Raw genomic sequence first — 19,377 nt, 5'->3', positions numbered from 1 at the left:
TCATGCGTACACAAATATTTTTAAACTGATCATCTGAACTCCAGATTTAGCTAGAGATTCTAAAAATATTTGCGGAAGTAAAACATGTTGGGATACATAAATATTTTCACATGGACTAACCACATTAAATAAATAAATTATAATAATAAATAAAAATATCTATATATCATAATCCCTTATTCAAATATAATTTTTATATAAATATCTTTGTTAACAAAATTAAATTTACAGTTTACCAACAACAATACAGCAGTATCCATCATGAAGTGTTTTGTACTGTTCGCTTGCTGTGTTGCATATATTTCAGCTTCGGCCCTTAATTTTCAGCGTAAGTAGTTACTAAAAATGACTATCTAGAAAAATATCAATTTAATGAAAATCATCATCATTCTCACTGCCATTATTCCTATGTAGGTTCGGCTTCCATAATTGCATTTCTCCATAAGTTTATTCTTCTTCTTCTTAGCCTTCTATCGTCCACGTCTGGACATAGGCCTCTCCCAACCCCAACTCCTTCCATCGGTGTCTATCCTGAGCAATTTATTTCCAATTTGTTCCGGCTAGTATTTTAATATCATCCCTATGTGGAATCGGCTTCCCTAACTGCATTTTTCTGTGAGTTTCTATCCTGTGTCATACCAATATTAATCTTCGTTACAGACACGTGTTGACTAAGCATCTGCCCCCAGGTCTTCTTTGGTCTTCCTCTCCTACTTCTTCCAAGAACTCGGAGGTCTGCAATTCTTTGTATTGGGTGATTAACGTCTCGACGTTGAACATGACCAAACCATCTCAACCTATGTTCTCTCATTTTGGCATCAATTGGTGCCACACCTAGACTTCCCCTGATATGTATATTACATATTATAATTGTTCTCCTTTCTTTTTACCTTCCCAATATTCAGTTTAGTACATCACACCCGGTCTTATGGCTGCTTTATAGAATTTTCTTTCAGCTTCATTGGAATTTTTCTTACACACAACACACCGCTCGCTTCCTTCCATTTCATCCATCCAACCCTAATTCTATTGAATGCATCTCCATCGATTTCCCCATGGCTCTGTTATACCGATCCTAGGTATTTAAAACTCTCACTTTTCACAATCATCTCACCATCCGAAGATATCACTTTATTTGTAGTTACTCCATCTTTAAACGAACATTCCAAATACTCTGTATTTGTCCTACTAAGTTTTAATTTAATGAAAGTAACTATCACACATTTTTATTTTGCGTTTATATTTCAGCTTTCCAATCAGTATACGTAGACCCATGTGCGTGCAGAAAATGTTTAGAGGAAATATGGAACAGAACACTACAGCTTAATCAAAATTTGAATTCAGTCAACCGCACTCTAAACAATTTAACAGTGATACTCGAAAAAAATGTAACAACTGAGGTGACGTATCAACTTGACGAACTCTGCAAAGTGGAAGAAAACCTCGACAACTTAGTAGCCACAGAAAAAAATATCACAGTTGTTCTTCAAGCACAAATTTGTAACCTGACAGATGTGGTAGGTGACTTGGAAAAATGTTGCAGAGATATGGAGTGTTTGGAACAGAAGGTCGACGAACAGACATGCATCTTAGCTAACGTTAAGAATGTTGCTCTGACGGCTCTTAATGACTGTGTTAACAGCAGCTGCTCCACGGCATCTGTCGGTGTGCCAGCGTAAAGAAGCATGAAACCTCAAAGCGAACACAATAATGAAGATGTATTACAAAATCTGATACTCTGTCTTTTGTTATAAATAGAACTGCAATAAACATATTTCCACAAAAAAAGTAGATTTGTTTTAGTTTTTCAGGTCTATAAACAATAATTAATGTAAATAATGCAATATATATTTTTATTGTATTTATGTCTAAAAATAACACTTTTCTTTCTTTAAAATGATATAGAATTAGTGCAGAAAGCCACTGCCGATCCTCTTAGGGCAGTCAATGAGGGTATGTGGCTCCGAATTCCATCCTACTATATCGATTTACGTGATATTTTCACAGTAAGTAGGGAATAGCACAAGAAACAAAGTCTACAGTATGCCGATGTGTACTTTTGTTTTGGGGGCGGTTCCCACCCCTTCTCGGGGGTGGAAAATTTTTTGCTTAAATAACTACGGAAGTTGCTAGAGAACCTAATACTAAGCAAAAACTGTTCTATAATTTTTTTTCGAAAACTCAGTACTTTTTGAGTTATTCCTGGTTGAAAATTGGCCATTTTCATTGAAACATAACACCTTTTCAAACGGTTTTTTGCGAATACCTTAAAAACTATGCATCCAACTAAAAAAAACCATATAAAACATTTTTGTAGCTTATAAAATAACAAAGAGATTTTTTCCTTTATGAATATTGTAATTATAACACAAAAAGAGATATGGTAAGTGAAAAAAACTTGTTTTCTTGGTGCATGCTCAAATCAGTGTAGTTAACTTGAAATAACAGAGAAAGGGTCGATTTTAGGTGCATAATGGTACCAATAACTTTTGTGGTGCTTGAAAAGACCTATAAATTAAGCAATAATAAATGTCGATTACATTCAAACTATGCGAGATAAACTGTAAAAAATTTGATGACTAACGTATTTTAAGAAAAAAATGAGAAGTATATTTAACCCCTCATGCACAAGAATTTAAATGCATCGTTTTCCTTCTACAATACATTTTACTATAGTTTTCTTTTTTATGTACAAAAAGTTGGGCGGGTTTAAAATGAATCGTTTTTGAAAAAAATAAGATCAAATTATTGAGCGCATTTTTAAATTTTCTTAAAAATCTTCCTATTTCTCCATGTAACTCGAAAATGATAAAAGATTCCAAAAAAAAGATGCCATACAAAAATGTAGGTTTCTTCTAGATGAATATTTTGATTTTATTTTTTATAACAGTATCTCTTATTATTTTCAAGTTACATGGAGAAAAGAAGATTTTTAAGAAAATTTAAATATGCGCTCTATAATTTGATCTTAATTTTTTCAAAAACCATTCATTTTAAACCCGCTCAACTTTTTGAACATAAAAATAACACTGTAGTGAAATGTATTGTAGAAGGAAAACGATGCATTTAAATTCTTGTGAATGATGGGTTAAATATACTTCTCAATTTTTTTCTTAAAATTCGTTAGTCATCAATTTTTTGCAGCATATCTCGCTTAGTTTGAATGTAATTGACATTTAATATTGCTTATTTGAAAGGACTTTTCAAGCACAATAAAAGGTATTGGTAGCATAGTAGCATTATACACCTAAAATCGACCGTTTCTCTGTTATTTCAAGTTGAATCCACTGATTTGAGCATGCACCAAAAAAACAAACTATTTTTACCTACCATATCTCTTTTTGTGTTATAACTAGTAGATTGAAGAAGGAACGAATCTCTTTGTTTTTTTATGAGCTACAAAAATCATGTAAGTTATCATGGAAAAATGCAAAGTTTTCCCGTTATTTGGCTTTGAATATTTTAAATTATGCATTTGACGAAAAAGCTAACCTTTAACATGCTGTATCTCGGTTTATATTGGTCGTAAAAATATTATAGAAAAACAGTTTCTAAAACAGTAGTGTTACTAAAAGATACAATTTTGATATCTACAGTTTTTTTTATTAAATGCATACTTTTCGACTTATTCTCAAAAAACCCTCTAAAACAGTGGTGCTCAAAGAGTCGATCGCGATCGACCGTTCGATCGCCAAAGTTTTTGAAGTCGATCGCGATTCACGGAAAAATACAAATGGAAAAGAGATTAAGTATGTCTGCTATCAAAGAAGTCCCGTTGTAACGTCCAACGGTTACTAGCATGCGGCTATCTCCGCAATGTTCAATACTTAACGTGAAACGCTCTATAGACGTATCTAAATCATGGGAAAGACTTGGAAAGCAAAGTTAAAAGTGATACTATGAAGTGTATAATATACTTTTCTTTGCAATTTGACGACTCAACCGATATTAATGATACCGCCCAGTTGTGTATTTTTATTCGGATGGTATTTTCTGATATGTTGGCTAAAGAAGAATTGTTAACAACGCCCCTGAAAGAAAAAATTTGCGGAGAAGATATATACGACGTTTTGTTTTTTAATTTTGTAAAATAATAGGAGCTACCGATTTACAAACTAGTGTGTATTACAACAGATGGTGCACCATCCATGACTGGAGTTAACAATGGATGTGTTACTGTGTTAGCACTGTGTCGAGCTAACGATGACTTTCCATCGTTTTTTCATTTCATTGCATCATTCACCAGCAAGTTTTGTGTTCCAAAATTTTAAATATGAAAGACGTCATGAAGATGACAACAAAAATTGTGAATTCAATCAGGGCGCGAAGCTTGCAATGACGTCTTTTTAAAGCGCAATTGAAAGCTAGCGACTCTGATTTACTTTTGCATACAGATGTGAGGTGGTTGAGCAGTGGAAAACTTTTTAGATAGGTTCCAGGAGTTACTCAGGAGACTGAGCTGCAAGCAGTTCGTAGTAAGTTTGATACACTTCGCTGATTTTAAGAAACACAGATATTGTAATATTTATGTCTAATCAATTTTCTTGTGAAGAGATGAAAAGAATTGCCACTGAAATCTCCATTACTTTCAATTAGATTCAATCAGCTAATTTCCGTGCAAAATGAGGTACTTAAAATAATGTCGGATATATATCTTCAATCCAGAGCGACCAATACAAATTTTTTTTGCCTTTATATCGCCAGACAAATATCCGTCTTTGAGGCAAGTAGCTCTGCAGTTCACAGCATTTTTGGATCAACATACTTGTGTCAATCTGCATTTCCCCAAATTAAGGTCGTAAAATCAAAGTAATCGTAATCGGCTAACTGATGCTTGCATTTTTGGTCCTCGGTAATTACGTACCATCATAATATGAAAAACTTGTGGATGATACGCAGTGCCATGCATCAACATCCAAATAAAATTAAGATGAAAAACATGATTTTAATTACGACTCCCTGTAGTTACAATTTTTTATCAAATAGAAATGTGCAATAAAGTGTTTCATTTTCAAAATTGTTTTTTTACTATCAGTCGATCGTTGGAAGCTTGAAGTTTATGTGGTAGATCCCACGCAGTATAAGTCTGAGCACCACTGCTCTAAAAGAATCGATTTTTCCGTAGAAAAACTGTTACTTTCAACCACGAATAACTCGAAAAATATTAGTTTTACGAAGAAAATGTAAAAAACATTTTTTTCTTAAAATTACTTTTTACATCGATTTACATGGATAAAATGTAATAAAAAATTCCCAACCCCGAGATGGGGTGGCAACTACCCTCAAGGTTTTAGCGTACAGCAGCATGATATAGAAAATTATCCTTGGACTATTCCCTACCTTCTGTGAAAATTTCAAGTAAATCCATGCTGGACGACAAAATTGCGAGCTAAAATGCTTCATTTCCTCGACTAAATTTAGGAAAAATATTCTGATTCGGATTTTTTGCACAATATTACTCAAAAAGGAACCCTTTTAGCAAATTTACATGTTGCCAGGTCCAAAAGTGGGTTAAAAACTTTTTAAACGTTATTTTTTTGTTTTGTTCCTAAAATTATTATCGAACAAAGTTTTTTTTAGGGTTATTATGTCTAAAAATCACAGTTTTCTTTAAAATGATATAGAATGAGTGCAGAAAACCACTGCTCATCCTCTAGGAAAAATATTCTGATTCGGATTCACAATCTTACTTAAAAAGGAATCCTTTTAACAAATTTATATTGTTGCCAGGTCCAAAAGAGGGTTAAAAACTTTTTAGACGTTATTTTTTTGTTTTGTTCCTAAAATTACTTTTTTTGCATCGAACAAAGTTTTGTTAGGATTATTGGATCATTTCAAACAGAAAAGGTCTCTGGTGACTTTTCACTAAAGTTGATAGTTTTTGACATATAAGCAATGGAAAATTTAAAAATTGCAAAATCGGCCATTTTTAACCCTCAAAAACTATGTGAAAAACAGAAAATTTCAATCATACCAAGGGATGTAGATATTCTATGAACATCGATTGATGAAATCCCGAAGAGATTTTTGCAATACAATATCGAAAAACTCTTTGTTTTTTAAATGCTATTCAACCGGGCGCGACACTATTTTGGGAACATCCATAAACTACGTCGTAAAAAATTTGGAGTTTTAATATCCTCCCACCTTCCGTCGTAAAGCGTCGTTTACAGTTGACCCCCACCCCCTCATACCGACGTCGCAATTGCAACTTATGACCCCCCCCCGTTTTTAGTGTTTTTTTATATTCCATATTATTTCTGGATTTTTTAAAGCTAGCTCTCAAAGTTTATTTACGAACGTATCCAAATCAGTATTACTATGTAGCTCATTAAGATCCTATTACTTTTTTCTCTCAATTCACTGTACAACTAATTAGCTTTATTGGAACAAGAGACAACACTTTTATCGGAGTTCCTATGCTTTCTTAACTGCATCATATAAATCTTCATATAAATACTTATCTTGTTTTGATTTCAATGCCATTTCTTTTATTAAGTATAAATACAATGTATTTACTAACTAAATAGAATAGAATATTTTATTTCTATTCATTCTTGTAGAATTGTTTCACACAGAGTATTCAGTAAATAAATGAATAGTTTAATATTTATTACTTCCAGACGTTGTTCTGTATAGAAGCGTTTGTTTAAAGACATAGATCAATGTTTTATTGTTTGTGATTCTGTACAAAACTGCTGGCAGTATTATCAAAACGAAATGAAAAGTATGCGATAAAGGTAATATGTATAAACTAATTCTTTTTAATTCTAAAACAGGGTATTTTTTAATATTCGTGAACATCATACGACGTCGGATATGCACTGTTGCCCCCACCCCCCCTCATACCTCACAAAGGTGGCATGGTGTCAACTTGCGCTTTTTCCCTGGAGGAAGATGCCAGCCCTTCTCGGGGTGGAAATTATTTTATTAAAAATATCTCCAGAAATCGATAGAGAGATCAATTCTAAGTAAAATTTGTTATATAAAGTTTGTTATATAAATCAATAGTTGTTGATGCGTGATTAAATAACAAAAATTTTGATTTTTTGTGAAAAAAATGCATGTTTTCAAGCGGTCTTTCATAAATAACTCAAAAATAGTAAGCTTTTTCAAAAAAAAATTTTTAGATATAAAAAAATCTATTTATGGTCAAATGATTTTTAATATAGCTAGTCTACCATTGTTAAAAATTATTAATATAGTTAAATGTTTCATTTTAGTATACAGGGTTGGTCGAAACTAAATGAGTATTTTTTGAGTTATCTCAAATGGAGCACCCTGTATATTAGCATTGTAATGAAATGCTATTATATTGTGATATATGCATACCTAACTGTTTTTATTTGTGAGTTATTGGTGATTCTTACCCGACTTTTATTTCTTGAGGTATCCTCTAACTAGTCAATAATTTTCATGAGAATCAATGGAGCTTCAACGAAACCGGAGGTGAAAACCTTCGATGTCCATGAACCTAGCAGAGCAAGGTTAGCAGAATGGAATCAGACCAAGTGCATAATTAGGTGCTAATTAGATGCTAATTAAGTACCCCAATCGCGAATTTAGTGCTCCTTTTTTTTAATTATGACGTGTTCTGCCAGGTACATATGAACTCAGCAGAACACGACCATAAAAAACATCAAATCGAAAAGTGACCAAGCTTATAATTAAGTACTAATTAGGTGCTAATTTAGTACCCCAATCGCGAATTTAGTGCTCCTTTATTTTTTAAGTTATGACATGTTCTGCCAGGTACATATGAAGTCATTAGAGTACTACCTTAAAAAATCAAAAAAATCCAAACATACCTATCTTAAATTTAGGTGCTAATTAGGTGCTAATTAAGTGCCCTAATAACGAATTTCATGCTCAGTTTTTTTTCCAAATTTTGACGCGTACTGCATTCAAGTTCATGCGAGGTCAGTACAAAGTCAAGCCGTTGAAAACATCATCAATAGAGTTGCTGGCCTATCTCACATTTGAGTACTAATTAGGTGCTTATGTAGTACCCCAATCGCGAATTTAGTGCTCCTTTATTTTTTAAGTTATGACATGTTCTGCCAGGTACATATCAACTCAGCAGAGCACAACCATAAAAAACATCAAATCGAAAAGTCACCAAGCTTATAATTTAGCACTAATTAGGTGCTAATTTAGTACCCCAATCGCGAATTTAGTGCTTCTTTTTTTTAAAAATTATGACGCGTTCTGCCAGGTACATATGTACTCAGTAGAGTACAACTTTAATAAACGTCAAATCGAAAAATGACCAAGCTTATAATTAAGTACTAATTAGGTGCTAATTTAGTACCCCAATCGCGAATTAAATGCTCCATTTTTTCTTTCCTTTAAGCCATGTTCTGCCGGGTACATATGAAGTCATTAGAGTACTACCTCAAAAAATCAAAAAAGTCCAAACATACCTATCTTAAATTTACGTGCTAATTTAGGGTACTAAATTAGCACCTAATTAGTACTTAATTATAAGCTTGGTCACTTTTCGATTTGATGTTTTTTATGGTTGTGCTCTGCTGAGTTCATATGTACCTGGCAGAACACGTCATAATTTAAAAAAAAGGAGCACTAAATTCGAGATTGGGGTACTAAATTAGCACCTAATTAGTACTTAATTATAAGCTTGGTCACTTTTCGATTTGATGTTTTTTATGGTTGTGCTCTGCTGAGTTCATATGTACCTGGCAGAACACGTCATAATTTAAAAAAAAAGGAGCACTAAATTCGCGATTGGGGTACTTAATTAGCACCTAATTAGCACCTAATTATGCACTTGGTCTGATTCCATTCTGCTAACCTTGCTCTGCTAGGTTCATGGACATAAACCTTCGCTGACTTCACTTTTAGAAATATAAAAAATAATTTTAGAACAGGGCTGGATTTCATTCTTAAAATGCAAAAAGCGCAAGGTGATACCATATCAGTTTTGTTTCTTGAGGTATCCTCTAACTGCTCACCTCACCAATTTTCATGAGAATCAATGGAGGTTCAACGAAATCGGAGGTGAAAACCTTCGGTGACTGCCACTTTCAGAAAAATAAAAAATAATTTTAAAACAGGGGTGTATTTCACCCCTAAAATGTAAAAAGATTAAATTGGCACTATGTCACCTTTGTTCCCTGGGGTATCCTCTACTCATCAATTTTCATAAAAATCGATGGAGGTTCAACGAAATCGGAGGTAATAGCTCAAATCCACCTTCAGTGACTGCACTAAATGTAAATCAATGTAAATCAAATGACAAATGACAAATGTAAATCAAACATGATTTTTTATTATTAGGCAAGATACATTTCTATTATTTTATATTATACAGTATAATACCTGTAATTAGATTGAAATAAAGTTGGCAATTAAATTGTAATGAGTTGTAGCCCCACAGTTGAGATTGTAGTGAGTAGAAGCCCATCAATTATTATATTTTATCACATCAAGATCTCTTTTTCATTAATTATATATAATGATCATACCTCTTAAGGGCTACTCAAATCTAAAGATGAATATAATATTTATCTATACATTTTACTTAATAATAAGAAAACACTAAAGCACTTTTTTATTACAATTCATTAAAGATTTGGGGGGAAAGGTATTTTAATTATAACATAGATTTACTATTTAGAAATAATTTAATTCGCTATAATATTTCTATTTTTTTAATTTTATAATATTTCCTTGTAAGGGTAGCATTACATAGATCATTGTTTAATTTTCTTATACGAAAATATATTTGTGTAGGAAAAAATCAGGTTTGGGTTTTAATCGGATAAGGAGCTGAATAACTTATACCGATTAATGTTTTTAGAAATTTTTAAATCAGGTTATCAAAATTGACAGTCTGAAATATTTTTTCATGTTCTTCCATTTGCAGCATCAATTCTGGAGAGGGTTTTGATACAACTCCCTAATTTAAATGAGACACCAAAGAATATTATTTTGACTGTGCCGAAATAGGTGCCTCTGGCTATTCCAGTTTATGAAAAATATTATTATATCCTGCTAAATTTTCCAGTCCATCATATTCGATGTCGGTTAATTCTTTGTCTACAATATCTTCAAGATTTTCGGCGAAAATTTTTTTACACGTAATCCTTATTGTTTTAATATCTCTGTTAATTTAAGATGTTCTTCCTACTTGTTATTTATTTTATACATAATTTAAAAATAACCACCAAAACATAACCCGTACAAAAACATATAAGCGTAAACATCAAATGCATAGCTGGTAAAAATAACAAAATAATCCCGTATTCAAATAAAGATTTTGTATAAATACTAAGGAAAGTAAATATATGCCACAGTCGTCGAGCCATACTTCAGTAATCAAGAACAGCAAAAATGAAGTACTTGGTATTCTTTGTTTGCATTGTTGCCTACGCATCTGCCACAGCAGTGAATCTCGCATGTAAGTTACTGTACGCTTTGTTTAACTTTAGATCTCTTATTTTTTAACTTTGATTAAAGAAGACATTATCATCATCTTATACAACTTGAAAGTCTTTGATTTTCATAATTTATATAAAATAATAGATCATAAACAAATAAAATTCAAAATAAGGTTCATAGTAAATATGAAGTACGTATGAGAACAAATCTAGCAGGAGTTGCCATACAATTATTGTGAATTCTAATCATTTCTTCCTTTAGCCACTTTAGCTTTTATTTATAAAGTGGCAAAAGCACAAAGATCGAAGGAAAGACAGATGCTGAATATCAAACTTAAAGATCGCAACAGAAACGTCTGGATCAGAGGTGTAACCAAAGTGAAAGACGTTAAGGAAGAGGTGGCAAAACTCAAATGGAAATTTGCAGGTCACACCATCCGACAAGCAGATGAAACATGGAACAAGTAGACGATCTTCTGGCGACTATAGGAGCACAAGAGAGGAAGAGGAAGGAAGAGCCTCAGATGAGATGGAGTGACGACCTCAAAAATCATGCCGGATCCAGATGAATGACCACAGCGCTGGATAGAAACCAGTGGAAAAGAGAAGGGCCGGGGTCGGACTATGTCCAAAGATTGATAGATTAAGACTCTAAGATAGATAGAGAATCATTTCTTCCATAATCTTGTGAGAATTTCAGGCATCAAGTAATTATTCAATTAATAAAATCACTTCAAATACTCCAGATGGAGTCGTTATTATCTTATTCTTCAAGTAATACTCCAATTTTCTTGTTTCCATTATATTTAAGATTTCCATTTCTTTCTATCCGTCTCAAAACCTCTTTATTTGTGAAGTGTTCTGTCCACAATATTTTCAGAATTCTACCATTAGCCCAGTAAATGAACGGGAAATACGGCGATACCGTGTAATTTTCAGGGGCAACTCCGAATTGCATGAAAATTTGGCTTTAGGTACTATTTACCCTCCACTTCAAAGTTGAACTTGTGCCGTTGATTGCTTTTACTTAGGAGGTGACAGTCACCCCTTCTCGGGAGTGAAAAAACGCGCGTTTTTCTAAGCAACTTTTGTTCTACAGAGTTTTTTAGTGAGTCAATATTTTTCGAGTTATTTGGGACGAAAAATTTTTATATTTCGCCAAAAAAAAAACACTTTTAAGGCGGTTTTTCGCAAATAACTCAAAAACTAATTATTTTATTAAAAAAATATATTTTTAGCAAAAATGTAGCATAGAAAAAAAGACTAAAAAAGTTGTGTTTTCATGAAGTCTATAGATCCAGTAAAAGCAAAGTTGTAGCTCATAAAAATACGATTTTATTCGTCAAATTCCAAATCAAATATTTCAATGTGAAATAAACAAAAAATGAAGTACTTTGTAAGCAAACTTTGAACAGCCACATCTTAAACAATGTTTGTCTTACAGAAAAACAAAATAAACTAGCATATTTATAAAAGCAAAACCTACATTTTTTTTCTCTGAGATTTTTCATATCACTAATACTTTTAAAGTTTTTTTTTAAAAACAAAAAACCATTTGTCCAAAATTTTTAGATTTTTTTTACTTTAAAACATTTTTTTTTCAAAAATAAGCACCGGTCAAACTTACATATCGTATAAACAATGCACATACATACATAAATCTTAAAACCGTAACGATTAATTTTATTAGAGGGATATTAAAATAGAGGGATATTTTCATGATTTTTCTTTTGCCAAAAAAGGGGCAAAAAACAACTTTATTTTGAGCATAACTCGTTTAGTTTTGATGCTAGAAACTTTTATAAAAAATAAAATAAAGATTTTTTTAAACACTAACAAAAAATGTCAGTAAGTTTTTGGCGAAAATTGCTTAATTTTTTGGTTATTTCACGTTGAAATATTAGATTTGGAATTTGAATAATAAGAACGTATTTCTCATGAGCCACAGCCTTGTTTTTTTACGGTTTCTAGAGTTCATTAATATACCATTTTTTTTTTTCGTTTTTTATACGCTACATTTTTGCTAAGAATATTTCGATATGTTTTGATAAAATATTTTGCGAAAAACCGCCTGTAAACGTGGCTTTTTTGTCGAAAATAAACATTTTCAATCGCAAATAACTTGGAAAGTATTGACTTACATAAAACCTCTATAGAAACAAAGTTAATTAAAATTGGTCAGTCTATCCATTTCCGGCCTTATTTTAAACGCGCGTTTTTCACCCCGAGAAGGGGTGACTGTCACCCCCAAGTAAAAGCAACCATCGGCATAAGTTCAACTTTGAAGAGTAGGGTAAGTAGAACCTAAATCCAAATTTTCATGCAATTCGTAGTTGACCCTGAAAATTACACTCCAAAGCGGCCATTTACTGGGCTACATACACCCACAACTCGAATGATTCCAGATTTTTCATTGATGTCGCATTCAAAGTACAAGCTTCCGTTCCATAAAACAAAGTCGTGATGACGTAGCACATCACCAACCTAACTCTTAGCTCTAACACCAACCTAACAATTGTTGAAATTTGCTCTAACGTTTTCTGTTCTGATGTTAATTTCCTGGAAGTAATAATTTGTGGAGTTCATGACTTCCAAGATATGCATGTTTGCCCATTCTTCTACACTGGTTTTGGTGCATTAAAACATTCTCGATATTTCTTTTGAGTTTTCGATATTTTCATAAATTTTGTCTTCTTGATGTTCATTGTTAGACCGTATTATTTTCCATACTCTACTATTCTGGTCATCAGTCTCTGATCATATTGAATATTTTCGGCTACGATGAGAGTGTCATCCACATATCTTGTTGTTAATGGGAACTCCATTTACCTTTATTTCAGATGTTTCACCAAGAACCTCTTTTTTTACGACCGTTTCACCAAGAAACCCTTTTTTACGACCTCTTGTTGTAATTTCAAAAATTATATTTTTTACTTGTATTTTTGAACCTTGAAAATCGTCATTATTCGATTTTTTCAGTTTTAAATTGTTTACAACTCGAAAACGATTATCTTTAAAGAAAAATTACAAACGACCTTTTTTGTTCCCAATGTTTCAAAGAACGTAAAATAATGTTTACCCGGGCCGAAAAAAATTATTTTTATAATCTGTTTAATTTATTTTTTAAATAAATGTAGCAATAACTCCGAAATTATGGCATTTAGGTATAGGAAATATAACATGCAAAATAATCAGTATTTCTTAAGGACTTAAAAACGCAAAAAATATACAAGGTGTTCCATTTGAAATAAGAAAGTTCATTAGATTTCCAGAAAATCAGAAGTTCTGACAACAATGCATTTATCACTATAATATCGGCTGCATTAGACAACCCCTACCCACCAATATCTATAAAAATCGTGGAAGCCGTTTTCGACATAATTGAGGGTTTCCATACATAAAACACACTCTGTATTTATCTTGATTGTCGTTATATATTAACATAAATATGATTATCACTAAAAAGACATCAAAAAATATGTTCGAGAATATTAAAGGATGCACTAGTTAGAAACACAATAGAAAACCATCCATATTTATATTCTTGAAGCTAAATCGTTTAATTTTATTTCTAATATCTCTTCATTGTTATACAAATTATATATATCAAGTATTATTTGCTTTGCTTACACATCTTTCAATTTCTTACAGCATTCTTGGAAGCCACCAACACAACAACAACATGTGCTTGCAAACAATCCTTGGACAATATCCTTGCCAAAATAAAAGAACAAAACACCAATTTGAACAATGCTAATGTCACACTGAATTCCATAGAAGTAACCATTGTCAAAAATGTCAGTGTCGAAGTTGCCAACCAAACACAAACACTATGCAAGTTAGAAGAACGCCTTTCTGTACTCATCAAAAAAGAAGTTAACATTGGCGTTATACTCGACGTCCAAACTACTAATCTTACCAACATCGTCAACCTTCTTATTGACATATGTGGGAATACAGAGTGCATCGAGAATGAACTTGAAGATCAAAACTGTATATTGGAAAATATTGAGAATGTCAGCTTGGCAGCTGTTGAGGACTGTAACGGGGACACGTGCCGACCAACAATTGGTTTTAAAGGGTAAAACCTGATCTGATTAAAATATTACATTTTTCTACGAAATATTTCGCTTAAAATGAAAATTATTTAAAAATTAATCAACTGCAATCATGAAGATTTTAACTCTTTTCTAAGAAGAATAATTATTACATATTTCGTATTAAATTCAAATGATTATAATAATTATAAATGTTTTTGTCTTCTCTAGTACTCATATTTATCATATATTTGTTCCTATTTCCAAAAAGTAGTTTAAACTCAGTTAAACTCTATAACTAACAATTTTTTTTAAACGTAGACCAATACGTATATATTACAAGACATAAGCTTAAAAACAAGATATAATAGTATCCGTTTTTAAAAAGAAATAAATAATGTTCTTAATATTTTATTAAAAGTTCTAATAGTTATTAAGGTACCAAAGGTATTATAAGGATAATAACGCTTGAGGTCAATGGTGTATATACCGAGGACCTTTGGCACGAGGAATATATGTTGACCGAAAGCGTTATTATCTATCATACCCGTGGTGCCTTCAACGTTTAATGTCCGACTAAATTATTATTTACATGCCAAAAATTTAAATGAATTTTTAATTAATTAGTTTTCAAATAAGTACATTTACTTAGCAATAGTCGTAACGTAATTGTGGTAACCATAGTTTTACTTAGGTTGGTATTTGCCAACTTGGCAGTATTTAAGTAGTTAAATTTAATACCCTAGGGCGTTATTTTTCAAAATTATTGGGGCATTATACCATACTTAACTGACTTCGAAATCACGTCATTATTTTCAAATAATACCAGTCGGACATTAAGATCGTTTAAACGCACATCTAAAAGGCAGCGTTTAGACACCGCGATAAATCGGAGCAATTTATCGATATCGATCGAGTTATTTCAATCTATCGTTGTGTGTAAACGGTACATCGCAGCGATTTATCGGAATTGGAGTTGGATTGGAGTTGGTATCGGATTGCATCAATTTATTGTAACGATCGAGTTGTTTCAGTTTATATTCAATCGCGACAATATATTGCAGCGTCTAAACAGCTTTAAAAAAATCAATAAACCATAGCAATTTATCGTCACAATAAATTGCTCGCATTTATCGCTCCGTCTAAACGCCACTTAAAATGTTACTGTTTTATGCTACCTTTTTACGGTTCTACTAGACTACTAGACGGACAGTTGAGTGTATGTTTTGTTTGTGTTCTCTACAACTCAAAAAACAAAAACAAAACTAAAACAAAACGAAAACACTACTTGTTTTCGTTAAGCGGACTACATTGTGTTCGAATTTTGTTTTTGTTTTCGGCCCTTTTCCATTGACCGTCACGAGGAAGTCAAATTACAGTTTTCTCTTCAATAACCAACCAACACCTTTAGAGAAGAAGACTTTCTCTTTTTAGATGTGTTTGGTCGATACTGAATTCCTTTGGAAAAGGGTATATTTCCAACTCATTGCATTTTAACCAAACCACTTGGGTGTTAAATTATGTCCTGTGCCAGTGTTCTTCATTTTTTTATGGTTCTTTTTTTTACGCTGACGTTATGAAATTATGTTTTTAATTTTCTTTCAATTTCTATCCAGTTGGTGTCAAACAATTCGACAATTTCTTTGTACGAATTCTTTTTTTAATCAGGCTAGTAAAGCGATATTAATAAACACAACACGACCGTTTCCTTGATGGGACTCGAAAAACAAAACTTAATCTGTTTCAAAGCATGTGAGTCTTCACAAAGTTTGCAAAAGTTGCTGTTTTATTTTATTCGAGACGAGTTTATGTTGTGTTTTGTTAAATCTGCTATTACCTTATTCACTGTTGATGTTGACGACCATCTCAGTTTTTCATATTTTGTTAACAACATCAAAGTTCTGCACTATTGACAATTACCCCTATTTGAAGAAATAGTTTTGTCTGGTATCCAGTATTATTTCTATGTCTATTCTATCTTCTCAATGACTTCTAACCAGGCGTGTGGTATCGGAAAAAGTGTTTAGCAACCCACCTCGTAAGCTAGATTTTACAATATTTATTTATCTACAAGCGATCAATAAAATATGAATAGTTATGCTATATATACATACTTTTGTTCTTTATATTATTTTCATGATCTTTGTACTTATATCCAAGACATTGTTCAGTCTCACTCCGGATGTGGATGCAAGAAGTTTAGACCATTTAAACGATTCTTAAATGCACATACCAAATCAACTTACTATATCATGTTTAGGTTTCATCATGTTCATCATCATCAATAACAGCTGTCCATTAATTTCTGTTCGTTTCTTTTGCATCCGTTCGGGGCCAATCAATCGCTTGATGTCATCAGTTCATCTGATTTCAGGTCTGTCTCTACTTCTTTTATTTGCTCTTACTCGCCATTCAACAATTCGCTTGTTTCAATGGCTGTCTTCCATTGATATATTTCCTTTCATATATATTCATATTGTTCAGTTGCTTTTCCTCATAAGAGTTTCTGTGTTTTGACACTACTAAAGGTAACAAAATACTCATTCAAAAGTCTACATATTATGATCATCTGCTTCACCATAGCTGATGTACGGAGTCTATTGATTAAGAATCACAAGACTAGTTTCCAATTTTACGATCTTTGTGTTTTTTTCAATCAAATTTAGGTTAAATTCGTTGATAAAGGAAATGTAAAATCCCATTTTGGTTTCATTCAACAATTGAAATCCTTGATTTTAGTCTGTGCAAAATTGTTTTTTAAACCCTACAAGGTTTTACTATAAGCCGTTTATATTTTTAGTCCATTGATATTTGGAGCAAAGAGTATAGATAACAAAAATTCAAATAATATTTTAAGACTCCTCCTCATCAGTCGTTTCCTCATTGCTGAGTGTCGTGATTCCCTATAATACGAGCAACTATCTCTTTCCATCGGCTTCTGTCCTGAGCTTCCCTCATGGATTCAGAGAATGTTTTTCCACTGGCTTTCTGTACTTGATCCGTCCATCGAGTAGGTGAGCGACCTCTACTTCTGCGCCCTTCAACGTTTCCCGAAATTATAAGTCTCTCAAGATTATTATCACTTCTTCTTGCAATATGGCCGAAAAATTTTAAGACGATGGAGAGGCAAATAGAGGAAAGTCGAGTCTGAATATTAAGCTCTTGGAGGATTGAGTGGTTTGTTCTGTGTTCCGTCCATGAGATCCGAATTATTCTTCTCCAGCAGCACATTTCAAAGGCGTCAATCCTTTTTCTGTCGTCCGATTTCATTGTTCATATTTCGAATCTGTAATTAAATATGGGAAAAATTAAGGCTCGTACTAATCTTATTTTGGTGTTCTTCGACAAGAAGTGATCTTTCCAGATTTTCGATAATCGACTCATAGCGTTTTTGGCCATGCCTATTCTCCTACGTATTTCTGTTTCACAAGATCCTGTATTACTGATGTAGGATAAGACAAATTGGTAAAAATTTGGTTTATTTAATTTTTGTAAAATTAGGAAAAGTGTTGTTGATTCAAGGAGTTTAAGACAATACAACTTTGAGGAAAACTTAGTAAGTTTCTAAATACTTCTGAACACGGTACCTTCTGAATACTTAAAAAATCATCTTGTTTGCATTTGGCTACAACCCTAGATATGCACAACTAAAGTCCTGCGCCCACGACGGAAGTGTTTTAAAACTACGGTCTGAAACCGATTGCACTCGCAACTGGTTTTCAACTAGTTTTCAACCGTTATTTGAAAGCAGTTGCGTCGTGGGGGCTGGACCTAACTGCGCATTATTTTTACTATCCCAGTCTGCACGTATATTTTTATTTTGTAATTAAGCTTGTGTATCAAATGTTAGAAAAGGCTTTAAACGAGTACAATTGTCAGATTAGTTAAGAACTAATATTTATATTTTATGGTATGCATATTTGATTCACTGATTAGTTTTTTAATATTATTTATTTTAAGCGAAATTTGTAGGAATGAAATTGACCATCAAAATTTCTTTTGCTGTTGTATATTTGTAATAATAAAAGCGCGATAACAAAATAGTATTTGTTTTATTCTAGTATTGAAAATATACATATATACAGGGTGTAACAAAAATACAGGTCATAAATGAAATCACATATTCTGGGACCAAAAATAGTTCGATTGAACCTAACTAATCATGCGAAACGAAAAATACCAGTTCCTTCAACTTATAATCCACGGTAAAATTGAAGGCAAGATAGGAATAGGAAGCAAGAAAATGTCCTGACTCCGAAACATAAGGCAATGGACAGGGATTAACGACATACAATATCTGATACACGTTGCAAGAAACAGAGAGTTAATGGAAAATGTGATCGCTAACATCCATTAGTGGATTTGCAATTGAAGAAGAAGAAGAAGAACCTAACTTACCTTAGTACAAATGTGCACACAAAAAAAGTTATAGCCGTTTGAAGTTATCAAAATGAAAATCTATTTTTTTCAATATATCGAAAACTATTATAGATTTTTTATTGAAAATGGAACTGGCAGGAACTAATTTCAAAATTTCAGCTTGTATTATTCATATAATACACCCTACATAATATATTTTTGAGATAAGGTTGTTAACTAGCTTCTAAACACAAAAATATACAGGGTGTTAAATTAAAATTAAAGATAATGGGCTATATATATTGGGATTTATATTTAAACAGTCCATAGTTGAATTTAAAAGTTGACGTATCCTTTCGTTTTTATAATTTTCTAAAATAATGACAAACAATTTTATTCTATAAGTAGTTTCCATGCATTATAATTTTAAATGATCACCCTGTATTATTCATAATAGTAGACCATGAAATCAGGTTGTTAAGCAGATTCTAACCATATAAAAATATACAGGGTGTTCCATTAAAAATAAAGCTTATATGGACTATGGTAAGCTTGCATGAATCACCCTGTACATTTAAATT

The 19,377-nt window shown here is 32.3% G+C and overlaps 2 protein-coding genes across 2 annotated transcripts; both read left to right on the top strand.

Annotated features, from left to right (window-relative positions):
* Positions 1 to 224: 224 nt before the first annotated feature.
* Positions 225 to 1,788, top strand: LOC114325419 (uncharacterized). Its single transcript, XM_028273489.2, has 2 exons — positions 225 to 328; positions 1,249 to 1,788. Exons 1-2 carry the CDS (start codon positions 262 to 264, stop codon positions 1,677 to 1,679), a joined length of 498 nt encoding a protein of 165 aa, XP_028129290.1. The 5' UTR covers positions 225 to 261; the 3' UTR covers positions 1,680 to 1,788.
* An 8,524-nt stretch (positions 1,789 to 10,312) lies between these two features.
* On the top strand, positions 10,313 to 18,478 carry LOC114325418 (uncharacterized). The gene is made up of 2 exons (XM_028273487.2): positions 10,313 to 10,420; positions 14,052 to 18,478. The coding sequence occupies exons 1-2, from the start codon at positions 10,354 to 10,356 to the stop codon at positions 14,483 to 14,485; spliced, it is 501 nt and encodes a 166-aa protein (XP_028129288.1). The 5' UTR covers positions 10,313 to 10,353; the 3' UTR covers positions 14,486 to 18,478.
* The last annotated feature ends 899 nt before the right edge of the window (positions 18,479 to 19,377 follow it).

Source organism: Diabrotica virgifera, chromosome 4 (genome assembly GCF_917563875.1).
Source record: "Diabrotica virgifera virgifera chromosome 4, PGI_DIABVI_V3a".
NCBI lineage: Eukaryota > Metazoa > Arthropoda > Insecta > Coleoptera > Chrysomelidae > Diabrotica > Diabrotica virgifera.
The sequence above is the reverse complement of the archived record's forward strand: the minus strand, read 5'-3'. Positions and strand labels throughout refer to the sequence as shown.

Coding starts and splice junctions, on each gene's coding strand:
- LOC114325419 (XM_028273489.2), top strand. CDS start 262: ATGAAGTGTTTTGTACTGTTCGCTTGCTGTGTTGCATATATTTCAGCT. Junction 329..1,248: donor TTCGGCCCTTAATTTTCAGC/GTAAGTAGTTAC, acceptor TTTATATTTCAG/CTTTCCAATCAGTATACGTA.
- LOC114325418 (XM_028273487.2), top strand. CDS start 10,354: ATGAAGTACTTGGTATTCTTTGTTTGCATTGTTGCCTACGCATCTGCC. Junction 10,421..14,051: donor CACAGCAGTGAATCTCGCAT/GTAAGTTACTGT, acceptor AATTTCTTACAG/CATTCTTGGAAGCCACCAAC.